Source organism: Gopherus flavomarginatus, chromosome 22, assembly GCF_025201925.1.
Source record: "Gopherus flavomarginatus isolate rGopFla2 chromosome 22, rGopFla2.mat.asm, whole genome shotgun sequence".
Classification (NCBI taxonomy): Eukaryota; Metazoa; Chordata; order Testudines; family Testudinidae; genus Gopherus; species Gopherus flavomarginatus.
This window is the reverse complement of record NC_066638.1, coordinates 16352010-16366242: the sequence shown is the minus strand read 5'-3', so window position 1 is coordinate 16366242 and position 14233 is coordinate 16352010. Positions and strand designations below refer to the sequence as shown.

Below are 14233 nucleotides of genomic sequence, written 5' to 3'. Positions count from 1 at the left end.
TTCACTTTGCTGCAGCATTTCCTACATTTTGAGTGGGAAATACTGAAAAAGACGACTGTGAAGTTGCTCTACTGCCGTGTGCTGGCTGCTGTGGGTTTTTTCAGTGGCAATCTTTTTGTCCTCTGTGTATGTCTATGCAAGGCCCTTTATCCAGAATTTGGCTCAGGGATTCTGGAGCCCAAGTCCATGAATATATGAAATAAAAGTAAAAAATTAAGAACTGCCAGTCACATAAGTAGTGATATGTTGGGACTTTAAAATTTATTCCAACATGCTATTTTTTTAAAAATATGCTCAGACTGAGCAGACAGTCTTGAGCTGTAGTAAAGGCAATATTATACTTGTAAAAACTTCTCATTCACAGTACAGATGTCATTTACAATAAGGGTCACAAACATCAAATACTGAGTATTTTTTTCCTTTTTTTTTCTTCTTCTTTTTTTTTACATCAGACTCTGTGCTTTTTACCTGCATTTTTTTTCCTTTTTTTTTTTTTTTGCACTGATATAACCATACAGACGTTGCAAGATGCAAATGTAGAAACTGGAGTTAAAATAAAATTACAGGCAAAACTACCAAATTACATTGTACACTGTACATATTTACAGTACCTTTTTTGGAATGTATTGCCATTTTTAAGAACATAGAGAAACTTTCTACAGACTATTCCACTTGCAGAATACATACATCTTTTAGAAAAAAAGGCAAATATGTATCTTACATGAGACCATGTATATTAAATTTGCGTACACGTTATTATTATTATTTTTACATTACATTTACTAAAGTGATCTTAAGTGCCATCATAGTTCAGTAATGAAAACAAATTGGTTTTATGCCATCAGGACTGATTTGTGTGTGTGTGAATAATTTACAATGTTTTTATTTGTAAATACTGTGCGATAGATGGAATTCTTTTTAAAAAAGAAGACCCGCATGATGAAACCAAGTCAGGATCCGAGAAAGACTGGTGTAAGAACAAGTAAAAGGGCTAGATCAAATTGTACACACAACTCGAGTAAAAATAGTTATAATTACACAGTTTTGTGTGGCAATGTATTTTGTTAGATGCTATTTTTGAGGATTTAAAGGAAAAACAAATTAGAGGGGACAAAAGGAATTTAATTAAAATGGGTATTTTTTTTGCAGCTTTTCAAGAAGGGGTAGAGGGAAATTAAATACAAAAATGTGATCAAATTATTGAGTCTTGATGCCTAAAATCTGGCTCCTTTGGGAGGTCATTCATGCTGAAATACCTTTGAGGCTCTGGGTCAAACTCTCATTGAATTTAATGGGAGTTAGGCCCCGAAATACCTTTAAGGATCAGGGCCTTTACTCCTATTAACTTTTAGTGGGCGTTACAAGGCCTACCTGCTATTTGGGTCTGTGACAATCTTCCCCTACACCCAGATTTGGCACCTCAGTAAAGGTGGTCTGATTACGAGACATGTTGAGTACCTGCAACTCCTGTTGATTTCAGCAGGCTTTGTGAGCACTTAGCATCTCTGAATAGAAGATCCCTTTTATCTAGGTGACTAGCTATGGCTTTAGGAGCCCAACTTCAGGGAGCTGTGTCTGAAAACATTGCCCTGCAAGAACAGGTGATGAACACACATCCCCCAGTCGTAAGCAATAAAGCCACAGCTATTGCATCACTAGGGTTAAGAGTTTCCTGTTGTACTTCTTGGATATCTAGCAATAAACTGACAATTTATAAATAATTTGGGCTGACAATGACCTGCTGCAAGGCTGCATGATGTGTCTGGGAGCAGATACCGATAGGGCTCAATCCTGAAAGACGTTGAGCACGCCAGCCCGGATCCAGGAAAGACGTTCAATACGTGCTTTACCTTTAAGTACATTGAAGTAAATGTGACTATTTGCATGCTTAAGTGCTTTGCTTTATTGGACCAAGGCAGAGTGCTCGACACATTGCATGACTAAGTCCATTGAGAGCAAGGAGAGTCAAATTATTTCATAAGCTGGGTCTTTCACTGACAGATTCTCTCATGGACACATCCATACCCATTTGCCATTGAGTAGCACCCCAAGCAATGGCTTACATGGAAAAGGAACATTAGGGGAACATTCAGCAGCGAGATAAAAGGATACCCCGGTCCACATGAAAAGCTCAGCTCTCTGTAGGTCAACATCCAGCACTCCCCAGATCACTGGTTCTTCCTGGCTCACAGCCAGAAAGCTCGGGAATTGATAAAACTCAGGGACTTAAAAAAAATACTTTTTCCACCTTTTTTTAATTTGTTATTTGTATTATTCATCTCTTTTGTAGCATGGGATACAAAGTGCTTGTGCACATATTAACTGATTCCCCCCCCTCCAAAGGTAAATCAGGATTCATTCTTCCCTATTTACAGATGGAGGAATAGACACAAAGAGCCACAGTAAGAGTTCAAGCCTGCAACCACTTCCCAGCGAGCACAGCACCTACTCCTGGGACTAAGCCAAGGAGTGCACAAGGTGGAGAGTGCGATGCTCGGAAATTGGGACCTGATGTAAACAGGTGCAACTCCACTTAAATCAATGGTGTTGCATCCGCTTAAACCTCGTCAGAACATGATCCAGGGGAGCTGAGTGATTTGCTTAAGGTCACCCTATGATTTAATGGCCGGGCTGGGTTCAGAGTTTGGGTGTTCCAGTCCTCTAAACCAGAGTTCAAACCAAGAGACCATCATGCTTTGGTGGGGGGCCCTGTTTCCCTTGGAGTTATGGAGCCAAATTAACATGAACATTTTGCTCATATATATCAATGTTGTTTTTCTTTTTCTGATCCTATGTGGCTAATTCTGACCTGCCACAGGCACCTGCTGCATCCAGTTGAGGGAGCATGAGGCAGAATTCCACCCCAATCCTAGCTTCTTGCTGAAAACTACGGGAGATTTGTCACACTGGGAATCCAGGGCAGGCCTGCGGTCTGGGGATTTCGGCCTGTACTCCCCTACAATTTACAAAGGTGCCTGTGTTCACACAGGCGTGTACATGCAGGCACAGAGAGTACAGATACTCCTGCACATGACTGGCATGTTATGTGAATGGCAGCAAAGCTTGGCAGGATATGGGTGCACCTTAACACTGCATTTGCCAAGCCTATACCACCCCTTTTGGACACACCCACCCACCCAATAAGGGCAGAGAATTCAACCCATTCTGAGCTTCTGAAGAACCAAAAGAAGAAAAACAATTAAAGTAACAAGCTCAGGTACGGAGGGAATTGTGTTTTTCCCTCAGAAGTGACAGAAAAAACCAAGCTCTTTCCAATGTGCTGACAGGTCAAGGGTTAAAATATGGTTAAAAAATAGAGCCAAGCACATTTGATCTAGCCCAAAGTTAACATCATATGCACTCGATGTAACCAGATGCTGTGTACAACCACTGCATTATTTCTCTTTATGTACAATTGCAATTATTTAAAAAAAACAATTAAATACATAAAGCTACCTTGAAATACTGTTAAGAATGTGACAAGGGGAAAGAAAAGTAAGAACCAGCCATAGCCAGGAAATTCAAAGCTGTATCATTATGGAGGGAAGGGATGAGTTCAAACGATGCTCACGCAAGGGCCCTGATTCCACAGTCCATCCCTGCTCATCACAGCATTTAAACATGTGCTTCATTCCCATTACAATGAACGGGATGTAACCACATTTTCCTGAATAGAGATGGTTTGCTGAGTTGGGCCACGGGCCACAATCCTGTACTGAGATCCGCTTGGGTCTGACTGGAGGATTGGGAGTCAAAATTATGCCATGGGGTGGTCAGGAAAAAGGAAAACTTGGTAAAAGTGCTAGTCAGGACTGGAGGGGTCCAGTGAACTCTGAAATCTGGACACTGGTTTAGTTGGTGTCACAATCTTAACGTTATTTCCATGGGATCTTCTTTTAAACTTAATTCCCTTTACACCAAAAGAAAAAAAAATATCACGGAAGTTTGTTAAAAACACCTCATGTTATTCACCCGTCAGCCAGGGGCAATTCATAGCTCATTAGGTCTGGCAAGGTGATATGTCCTCATTCAGGATTATATTTGATTTATTATTATTATTATTATTATTATTTTAAAAAGTGTATTATGTACCCGATAAACTGGAACAGCTCTGAAAGAAGAAAGAATTGGCCCATTGGTTAAATATTTCTATCTTTTTGTTTGTTTGTTTTCTTCAAAAAAAGTGTCTGTACAGATTCCATTGACTGGAAAGCCCTCTGAAGCAGTGAAGAGCCTGCTGTCTATTAGGGGAAATATGCATTGAACGTTTGTATTTAAAAAAGTGTGTTAACACAACAGAGCAGAATGGCTCCATCACGTCTCTCCGTATTTGGTATCACATCTACTGGCAGTAGAGGCCATCACTCTGCTAGAGATGGTCATATTTAAAAATATGCTATGAAAAAAGTTACTATGCATGCATAACAGGCCAATTTTCATACATTACCACTCAGTCATCAGAACCTCTGTCTATGAAATACCAAAAAGGCCCCTCCACACAATGTAGGCTAGGTGTCTGCAACATTTCATTTAAATAAGTAAATAAAATAAACTACGCCCTGGAGCCAGCTGTGGGTTACAAAGCCATAGGTGTGCCAGTAAAAGAGCACGTGAGCTATTTATGGCATCCCTATAACTTTTTCCTTAAAAAGGGCCTCGCTGGAATTATTTGGGAAGGCAGGGGCTATAGAAATATAAATAAAAGTACGGCCAGAAATTGTTTGCAAGGCAGAGATTTTATTTGCATTTTGAACCCAGGAGAGAATGGTGACAGAGGGCTTCTAAACCCCAGAAAACGGGGCTTCAGGGTGACACGGGCATGACTCTCACTCCGGTGGTGCTAGCGGCACCACTACCAGACTGTGCCCCTTAAGAGCAGCCAACCCTAGAATGTCACTATTAAAGCAAGCCTAAGAATGGCTCTTTTAAAAACCATTAAACACCAGTCCCAGAACTGGTTCTACATTCGATACATCCTTGTTTTCTTGCAGTTAAATCTTTGAAGACCCCTTTTGTCGCTTTTTTAAAAAGTGCTTTTATGGGTCCTGCAGAAGGGAGGTGTTTTTGAGATTTTTTCTTCTTTTTGGAGAGATATTTGCATTCATTCCTAATGGGCCTCCCATTCTAAAATAAGTGCTAGTTTCATTTACAATTCAGGGTAAACACATTTTCAAATGTAAAGCAGTCGCAACTGTTTAAAGCACAAAGATAGGCAACCAGAGTGATGCAAGAAAAAAAACAAACAAGCACTTTGCCAAGAATTAAATAAAGCAGGTAATAAATATGAATCATAAACTTCTGTACACAGGAGAAAGGGTTTGGTTTTTTTAATCGTTTAATCAATATTAAAAAAGATTTTTTGTTTTTGTTTTCAGTGCATCTTCTTCCCACTTAAAATGCTTAACCTTTTCCTTTCTGCATCTCTCGAGCATATATGAACACACACCTAAATGGCAAAAAAGATAAGGTCTAACAAACCCCTTTCCAAAAAACTCTAAAAAAATATTCACAGCCTCAAACATTTTTGTACATTTCAAGCAACAAAAGGTATAGAAAAAGGCACAAGTAACTGCATACATGTGGAGATAATACCAGACTGGGACAAAGGAAACCAAGAATCTTCCATGGGTTTGGTCATACACAAGGAGTGCTTCTTATAGCGATGATTATACTGAAGGAAATAGTGTTGAAAATGTCTGTTGATTTACATAGGAAGCCTAGAGGTGGAAGAGATGAATGGAGGCTTAAGTACTTCCTGTATTCTCATCCACCTGCCTTTGAGTTTGCCTAAACCGTGTGCGTTCTAAGTGCGGGCTGCTCTTCCTATGGGTTCCCCCTTGGTGACTTGGCTCTCCCGAGAGGTTCCTTCTCCTAATGGAGAACTGGTGGGAGTGTGAATGGCTCAATGAGGGCTCCGACAAGCAGCCGGTGCTGCTGCTTCTGTCCAACGTCTGTGTGGGGAAATCTGAGATGAAAGTGCAGGACGATTCAACATAAGTGCTTGAGCTGCCACATTGCTTCTTGCCCGTTTTTTTCAAGGGTTCTTCCCCGCTTGTTGAAGGCTTTGGAGAGTGCTCATAATTTGTGCTCGGACAGTCGGCGGGAGCTGAGCAGCCTTCTTGCTCTGAGTGGCTGGGCTCAGCATACTTTTTTACCCTGTATTCCTCCTGTTCTGTCCTTTGCTGATGCTCACTAGTCCTCATTTTCTCTTCAAAGTAGCCACTGCCTTTAAGCTGTGGGGACAGTGTGTATTTAGAAACCTTCACAGCTGGGGATACGGATGAAGATTCTTGTGGGACCTGTGGTTCCTTGCCCCTTTCCTCAGCCTGGCTGAATTCTGTAAAGCTGCTGCTGCCACTGCCACCAGGTGAAAAATATCCTGCTTGCAGTGACACAACTGAACTGGGCATCAAACTGGGATGGGTACTTGGTCTGGCCTGGACCATCTGGATGCCCCCAATTGGAATCATAGGATATGGAGTCCTTGTTAGCTGCTGTGAATGCAACGGAAGATGGCTGAAGACATTCTCTTCCCCTCGGCTCGGAGCATGGACATGTAGTTCATGGGATGCTTGCAAGGGTCTGGAGCAGACAGGCTGTGTGATGCCAGGTGAACATGCTGGACTTCGAGGTTCTATCTTCTGCATTTGAGAGAGAAAAAAGAGCTTAGTCGGTGAGGGTTAGAGCTCCTAGGATCATCAGTCCACACAGCGTGGCTCCAGGCATCAGCGCTCCAAGCGTGTGCCTGGGGTGGCAAGCCGTGGGAGGCAGCCTGCTGGTCCCTGCGAGGGCGGCAGCCAGGCAGCCTTCGGTGGCTTGCCTGCGGGAGGTCTACTGGTCCCGTGGATTCAGTGGAAATTCGGTGGCGGGTATGCTGAAGCCGTGGGACTGGCGGACCTCCCGCAGGCAGGCCGCTGAAGGCAGCCTGCCTGCCATGCTTGGGGCAGCAAAAAAGCTAAAGTCACCCCTGAGTCCACAGTACAAGCAACAACTGACTGGCTTTATTAACGTTCTATTGGAATGTAAAGGGATGAGCAAACCCCAGCAGCTATGCAGGTTCTGTTCAGAATAGAATAGAGAGGGGCCTGAGGCATGAAATTTGGTTCTGGACTCAACCATCCACAAAGGCTAGTGGGGTGCAGATCTAGGGTTTTGATTCAGGCCCATCTCTGTGTCAGAATCTTTCCCAAAGCTTCCCCATGAGTTTGAAACAGATCAAGAACACTACAAGAAAGAATATTCTAGTTCTTCTGCGTTTGCCTGGCGCTGTGAAGAGCAGTAGAGTGGAATTTTTTTTTAAAGAAACCGTAAACCGAAACAATTTCTAGTACAAAGCAGAGTTTTGGACTGAGTTTGAGTTCTGAGTGATGGATAGGGTCAGTTCATTTGATAGGAACTAATTTGCATGTCCCTAATAATCAACGGTTAAAGACCCTTTCATGTTATTTTTTTGCCTGTTCATCACTCCGTCTCTAGGCTTCACATAGTTTTCTGACCTATGTCGTGTCCAGAAATATGGGCTACACAGAAATGGATTCCCAAGGGGATTAGAACAGCTAACCACACAGGACCTCCAAGAGGAAATGGTGGAATGCTCAACACATGATCCTTAAAATTGGGCTGAACACAGAATTTGAGAATTTACTGCAGGGCACACGCTCCCAGTTATGGTCTGTAGAGAACCAGCTGCTCCCAGGATGCTGGTTCTACGAGAAGAGATTAGAGGCAAAAGGCAAAGTGATAGCAAAAGCAGTCAGTGTAAATGGACAAAATATTTACCATACTGCAGGCAAACTCTTGCCTAAGATCCTTTCTCCAATGTAAGCTATTGCCAGAGCTGCACGGGGTCATTTGGGGCCTGTTTACACAATAAAGACTGGCCCATGGCAGCTGACTGGGGCTCACAGGGCTCTGGCTGGGACTCTTGCAGAGTCCTAGGGCCCGGGCTCCAGCCTGAGCCAGAAAGTCTACACAGCAGTGAAACAGCCCCACAGCCCGATTCCCATGAGCAGGAGTCAGCTGGCATGGACCAGCCAAGGGTTTTTATTCGCTGTGTAGACGTACCTTAGGAGAACACAAAGAGAAGGAGGGAGTGGTCTGTGCAACAGCCAATGAGAGGGGAAGTGGTTTCCCACCCCACTTATGATAAAATTAAACCCTATTTTAAGGGTTTAAGTAGGGTGTAGGACTTTGTACAAAGCCTTGCACTGGGGAGAATTTCACCTTGTTTAAATAGGCTGATCTAATCCTGCACTGGCTAGTCTATACTGGTTTTTAGATCACTTCCTATGATTCTAAAAGTACTTCCTTCCTTCCTAAAGATGAGAGCACTCACTGACCCTTGACTTCCCATTATTTCTAAGTATCAGTCACACCTGGGATCTCAGACTGTAGGTGACCTGAGAGGGGCAGCTCACTACTGAGGTCACCGACCACCAGGGGGACGATGTTTTCCTAACAAAGGCATGTTGAAATCAGGCCATGCTACACTGTGCTTTATACTGTGACCCTACCAGCTGGGTCATTGTATCTCACTGATTGCCTCCCTATTTAATAGCTCTGCCTGGTAGAACTGTCTTTCTGCAGCACTGTGCTGCTGCATACTCCACGGCATGACCGTCCAAAGATCCAGACAGTGCAGGAAACAGCACACGGTGCTAGCTGTAGGCAATGGAGAAATGCTCTGCTCTGCGGCTTTGTACAGCATCTGTTCCCCCAGAACTATAGATGCTCCTGCCCTACAGCCTCCACTCTCACTTGCTTAGTCCTAAAAATAAATATACCAAAGCAAGAGTGTGGATATCAGACACGGGCAGAAGACAATTCCAAACCAGTTGCTTTAGTATCTTGGCACAGTCTGTGCGGCAAAAGGTCTTAAGTTTCTTTGCATCCACTCCTCATATCTGAAGTCCTAGGCAGCAATTCCAGCCTCTGCCTGCCCAGCAAACAGCAGCAAACTCTTAATGGAAGCCTTTCAGGGCAGGGACCATTGCTTGGTATATGGTTGCTCAGAACCTAACACAGAGGACACTGATTGTTTCCAGGGCTTCTCGGTTGGACTCTAATAAAAAATATTGAAATCATAACACTGGGAGAAATGACACAATAGAGTTCCCTGGTTCCTCTCACAGGGACTCCAGATCAAACGCTATTCCTTTGTAAGTGAAGGATCTGTTTTTTCTAATTAATGTCCCTGCAAACACCACCTTGGGTTGGAAAATCCAGCTCTGATCTTTCTGCCTCCTGCATCGTCATCAGGAATAAAGATTCTGCAGTGAAAACTCAGCTGACAATCTCAGTGATGACGGGCAAAGCAGAATAGGCTCCAGCTCTATTTCTCATAGCTGCTCTGGTGCTGTAAATCTAGCAGGAGTGAAAACTTCTGTGTCAGTAAAGTGAGCAGAGGAGACTGGGGGCTGCCCAAAGAACAGACTAATGGATTAAGAAGGGGTCACTTTTCTGATTATAACCACTCTTAAAAGTGACTGGATTATTTACCTCCTGGTTTGCCCACAGCATCATTAATGACATAGTCAGTTATGTCATTACAGTCTGGGAATCGAGTTTGTCAGTTTGCTCAGGCTCGCTGCTGGCTGGACAGCTAACTCTGCTCTACTGGATTCTAAAATTTCCAAGGGTGATCGTGAGCTTGCAAACAGAGACAGGGAGGTTTAGAATCCAGTGTCACATTCGGGGTCTGTGTGTGTAAGTTATATAATAATTGTATGTCTGCTTTCTGCAGCATGAGGATCCATCACAGGAGATTATTTCACAGCGGACTGAAATAGCTGTAAGGTAGGTGAAAGTCGGGGCCTAACCCAGGGGATAGTGTTTGAAGTTATACAGGAAAAGGATAAAACAAACAAACCCTGAGGGAAATCAGTGCCACATCCCTGATAGGGAAAAACCACAGACAAGGAAAAACATGCACTGGGCTATATGGTTTCTATGAAGAATCACAGGATCACTGTCTGCCAGGAGAGTTACTATGGCAGAAGTTCTGTAAGGGCTCTCTATTCCCAGAACACGCTGCACAGGCTCACATCAGTTTCACAGCAGTGTATCTGCTTTGACTGACTTCAGTGGGGTTACTCCTGATTTACATCTGTATAACTTAGGGCTTGTTCACACAAGGGTTTATTCATGCATTCACGTCGTACAGGTTCAAACTAGGAAATTTTTAGTCTGAACCAGCAGGGTCTACATGGCCTGTTAGTGTGCAACACACTCCTGCACACTACAGTTTACCCCTCTGCAGTTCAGACTAACACACCACGTAGACAAGCCCTTAGAGGAGAGCCAGGCACATACAGACTTTCTGTGGAGAGATGGCAGTAGCACTGGAGGTGGGTGATTTCTCTACAAACCATGTGACCTAATTAATCTATATGTGTGGGAGAAACACACTAACATCCTTTACATGTAGGATGTGATGTGTCCAGCAGAAGAATTATTAATTGTTTTTTTGACCCAGTGGGGAAAATACCTAGTTGGTTTGAGAAAGCGAGTGAGATGAGAAGCCCAAATAAATGTTTCTCAACAGTTAACGTAACAGAGCTGGCTGGAAGTCTAGATGGGATTAGTAACGGTGACAAGACCTTTCACCTTTACTGGTTCAAATCTGGTTCAGGTCAGTAGCTACTGAACAGATCTAGAATATGGCTATTCATGGCCTTTGAGAAATGAGTTAGTGGGTCTCAAATTCCTATAGAACAAGTGTCCCTATCACAAAACCACAATCACAGTCAACACTAAGTGCCCTCCCCGCCTTGTGGCCTCTTCAGCAGGAAGGCCAAGGACTGAATGAGCCACAGATCATGAACTATCCTCCCATTCTTTAGAAGTTGTTCCTCCACACAGCTTTGGCATTAACCCTTAACTTTAAAAACAAAAACACACAAAAGAAGAAAAACAGTGTGTGTGTGTGTGTGTGTGTGTGTGTGTGTGTGTGTGTGTGTGTGTGTGTGTGTGTGTGTGAAGAGAAGGGAGAGAGAGAAGAAACAGAAGGGGGAAGAAGGAAGGGAAGAGAGAAGAAGTGGAAGGGAGAGAAATGGGGTGTGGAGGAAAAGTGATGGGGGCGGAAAACACGCACTTGCTGCTACCTGTGTAGTACCCATCCTGTGAATTAGTAGAGGAGATCAGTCACTCTGACATCTTTCACTAGACAATATTCATGAAAGAAAATCAAATGACTTACAAAGATGAATAGAAAATATGAACAAAGAAGAAGAATGGGAGCTTACCGACTTGGACTCATATAGCTCTGCACTTTTGCCAAGGAACCTGTGAGGTAGAGGCATTGAAGCTAATATTCCATGCTGGACTTTTAATGAGCTTTGAACTTGGTCATCTGCAGCTGATTTGCTACTACAAGGCAAGTCCTCTTTCCCTGGGGATGGATATCTAGAAAGTGACTCTGAACAGATTGGAGGCAACGATTTCTTTAGTGACAAATATCTGACTGATGACATCTCTCTGCTGGGAGACAAATGCCTCACAGGGGAGACCCCCCTCTCTGGTGAGAGGTACGTTCTTGGGGATAACTCTCTTCTTGGGGAAGGGTGCCTGCTGGGTGACAGCTCAAGCCTTGGTGACACACATCTCAGCGGAGATGCCTCCCTTCTTGGTGACATGCGCTGACACGGTGACATCCCTCTCCCTGGAGACAGGCACCTTAGCGAAGACATTTCTCCAGTTGGAGAGAAACGTTTAGGTGAAGTTTCATTTTTGGTTAACAAGTGCTTTCTAGCTAGCATTGGCCTGCTGCCGCCACCACCACCGCCAGAGTCCTTGCCTGGAGACCATTTCTTTCTTGGGGAGGTGTCTTTTGAGGTTGACAGGTCCATAGCTAAGAACATGTGCTGCTTTGTGACAGATTCCCTTTCAGCAGAAGCCAAATGTTCACTGGAGGTCAAAGCTGGCCGATGGAGACTCGAGAAGCTGTGGCAAACAGCAACTTCACCTCTGTCTGCTGAGCACTGTGTTTCCAGCCCTGAGGAGGTGGTCTGGTGGCCCCTGCCTACCTGCTGGCTGCTGGAGACAATATCTTGTGTTAAAGACAATGCTGCCCTGGTGCATTCCTCTGGAGCAGATGGAGAGCTGCCCGAAGAGTGCATTGGAAGGGAGATATGTTTCGCTTCTGAAAACTTTAAAGGTGGCTCATCTTGGCTCTCCTCTTCCTCCTCATCTTCATCATCTTCATTGTCATCGTCATCATCAGATTCCTCTAGGTCTGAAAACTGGTGCTCCTCAATAGGCTCGTATCCCTCCCTCCCTTCGGAATCTTGGAATAGGTCTTCACTGGTTCCTGGAAAAAAAACAAAATGGGAAAAAATCCATCAGGCATGCAAAATAGACACAAATATATTGAAATAATCAACTTCTGTGTTAAAGTCTGAGTGCTCAAAGGAGCTCCGAGTGGACTAGATCAAAAATGGATATTTTTGCTGTCCAGACCCTTATCATCTTGTGTCTGATGCTTGCAACCTCTTCCTCTCTGACCTTGATGTCTGCAGTCCTCACCCCCTGTAGTTCACTCAAAAGGCTGCTGCTAAAATCACCTTTCCGGCTCATTGCTTTGACCAGCCTCCCATCATTTGCATTCCTTTGCTGGCTGTACCCCACCACCTCAAACACAACCCATTAGCTGTACGGCCCCCTCACAATTTAGCTCCTCCATAGCTCAGTGACCTATTATTTTGGCATAACACTGACCCCAGCCTTTGCTCATCCAGCAGCCATCAAGTCCGCTGCTCCCTCAAACACCTCCTCGCTTTCTCCTGTGCCTCCCGTTATGAATGGGAAAAGCTCGCTGATAAGAGCTACAAAGCCATGACTTTCTCTTCCTTTAAGTCCCTCTTCAAGACTTTTCTCTGCCATGATGCCTACAAAGCTCTACCAGCTGGCAGTGGCTAGGCAGGTGGAAATCTGCCACATCTCTACCAAAGGCTTCTTTTTACTGTTATATCACTCATCTCCTCACTCCCCTTTGTTTGTCTCTTCCAGTAGTTGCATGTGGACATAACTAGAGCAGGGTGAATTTTTTTTTAAATTCTGTCAACATTTCAAACATCAGAATTGCCCCTTCCCAAATAAACAAAAACCAGGGAAAAAACTGTAAAAAAAGTCTGTGAAATTTTCCCCTCCCCATTTTTTGACCAGTTCTAGTCATAACTTAGACTGTGAGCTCTGTCTGGCGGAGGCCGTTTCTGCATCTCTGTCGAATGCTGAGCAGCATAAGGCTCTGACCCTTAACCTGACACCTAGATGCTGCTGCCAATACAAATAAAATAAATATATTAATAGCACTGAGTGTGTGAGAGGTGCTGGATACAGCGCACATTCTAACTGTCATGGGGCTAGAGTCACAAAGGAACTCAGACACCCAGGAAATCACCAGGATTCACAGAGCCTGAGATAGGTGCTCAGGCTTCCGATACAAGGAATGGAGGCAGATAGGTGCCTAAGAATAGGATCCACCAATGCCAGCATGCTAGGCAGGGAGCCGCCTAAGCTAGTCAATGAAAGGGGAGTTTGGCATCTAAGTCTGGGCTGGAGGGAGGCACATCCCTCTGCTTTGGATTCTCAGCTGCGAGCCTGCACCTGGCATCAGGCACCTCAGGAATTTCTTGCAAGAATCTCAGGGGAAGAGGGGTGACAGCCACCTTCCTCATAACTTTTAGCCTAGTTGTTAGGGGGAGCAGAACAGTTGTTAGGGGGAACAGAACTTTTAGCCTAGTTGTTAGGGGGAACTGAGCAGAAATATTCAGACATGTGCTAGCCTCATTATCTTCTACTGAAGCGGTTCCACTTTGAATACACACAGAGTTATCTGAGCACTGGCTCCAGGTGAGAGCTCTACCCAGCAGGCTACAGAGTCATTCTCATGCCTGCTTTTGCTTTCTCTGATTCACACCAGCATATCTCACACTCCAGTGGCTATGAGAAAGATGGCAGAACCCTCTTCAAATTCCTTTTCCTCATCGGGCAGAGGGGAGACTTGAACCAGGGTCTCCCACACCCTAGATGAGTACCCTAACCACTGGGCCTCTCCCCACCCCCCAAACCCTGTCCCCCAATTTTGTGTGAAGTTAGGCATGCCCTGTGCATGTCTACCACAGTGGGCCTTGCAGGCAAGTTAGGCGCAGGAGCACCTATCTTCCGCTGGTTCATGCACCACACAGGAGCTTAGGCATCTGGGTGCCCAAAGTTAAGCAGCAGTGCACATGTCCAG

General features: G+C 44.4%; 1 protein-coding gene across 13 annotated transcripts in view; it reads right to left on the bottom strand.

Annotated features, from left to right (window-relative positions):
• Positions 1-239: 239 nt before the first annotated feature.
• Positions 240-14233, bottom strand: part of HIVEP3 (HIVEP zinc finger 3) — a 435200-nt gene continuing 421206 nt past the window's right edge. For all 13 annotated transcript variants that reach the window (XM_050932270.1, XM_050932274.1, XM_050932275.1 and 10 more), the window contains 2 exons: positions 11244-12307; positions 240-6641 (listed from right to left, as the gene is read on the bottom strand). In XM_050932270.1, coding sequence (XP_050788227.1) covers positions 5745-6641; positions 11244-12307 — 1961 coding nt within the window. In that variant the 3' untranslated portion in view covers positions 240-5744. The remainder of the gene's footprint in view (positions 6642-11243; positions 12308-14233) is intronic.